Raw genomic sequence first — 1,014 nt, 5'->3', positions numbered from 1 at the left:
GTGTGTGTGTGTGTGTGTGTGTGTGTGTGTGTGTGTGTGTCGGACCCGCGCGCACCTTGGCGTAGCAGCAGCTGATGAGCAGCAGCGGCAGCAGGAAGCCCAGCAGCAGGACGCACACCTTGTAGGAGACTCGGGCCGCTCCGGACCACTCCTCCCAGCAGAAGGTGCTGTTGGGGGCGCTGGGGTGGCTGGTGAGGACCTGGTGCTGCGCCACCGGCACCGAGACCACCAGAGACAGAGTCCAGATTACGCACACCGCGGCCAGCGCGTTCCTGCGGCTGCGCACGTACGGCGGTTTGTTTGAGCGCACAACGACGACGTAGCGGTCCGCGGACATGGCCACGAGCGTGAAGATGCTCACGAGCATGCTGACGGTGTAGAAGTAGTGCGCAAAGGTGCAGAGGAAGGCTCCAAACACCCACTGCGGCAGCGAATAGATGGTGGCCTGGAAGGGGACGCAGAAAAGGAGGAAGAGGAGGTCCGCCGCGCTCAGGTTCACCATGAAGATGTTGGTGGGGCTGCCGGGCCGCCGCCCCCCTGCCCCCCCGCCGGCCCTCACCCTGCAGATCACCACCATCACCAGGCAGTTCCCCACCAACCCCACCACGAAAATCAGGCCGAACACCACCGGCACGACCACCGCCTCCGCTCCGGACGCGCCGCCCGCAGACCGCTCCGGGTCCGGGTCCGGCGGAGTCCAGCCGGAGGAGCCGTTTCCCGGCGGCAGCATGTCGGAGCACCGGGGGGAACGGCTGGAGGTCAGAGCGCGGGGTGCGCGCGGACCGGCTCCGTGATCCGGCTCACACGAGCCCACCGAAGGAGTGCTGGAGACACTGCACGCGCAGGACACGGGGACCCGCTTCCTGACAGCGCATTTCAAAGTAAAATCACTTTAATGACCGTCAGCAGCTCTGTCAGACTCCGCAATTAGTCATGAAAAAAAAAACTGAGCATCACTGATTATAAATTATTATAAAAACACATCAGGATCAATAATCAGTCTGATGAGTTTAA

The 1,014-nt window shown here is 62.3% G+C and overlaps 1 protein-coding gene across 1 annotated transcript; it reads right to left on the bottom strand.

The window, feature by feature from the left end:
- Positions 1–55: 55 nt before the first annotated feature.
- Positions 56–863, bottom strand: LOC121965320 (galanin receptor type 1-like; the record flags this gene model as incomplete). Its single annotated transcript, XM_042515475.1, has 1 exon — positions 56–863. A coding segment is annotated over one exon (808 nt), but the record flags the coding sequence as incomplete, so codon positions are not given.
- Positions 864–1,014: the final 151 nt, after the last annotated feature.

Source organism: Plectropomus leopardus, unplaced genomic scaffold (assembly GCF_008729295.1).
Source record: "Plectropomus leopardus isolate mb unplaced genomic scaffold, YSFRI_Pleo_2.0 unplaced_scaffold19552, whole genome shotgun sequence".
Taxonomy (NCBI): Eukaryota; Metazoa; Chordata; class Actinopteri; order Perciformes; family Serranidae; genus Plectropomus; species Plectropomus leopardus.
Note: the sequence above shows the minus strand (reverse complement) of the source record. Positions and strands in the feature narration are given on the sequence as shown.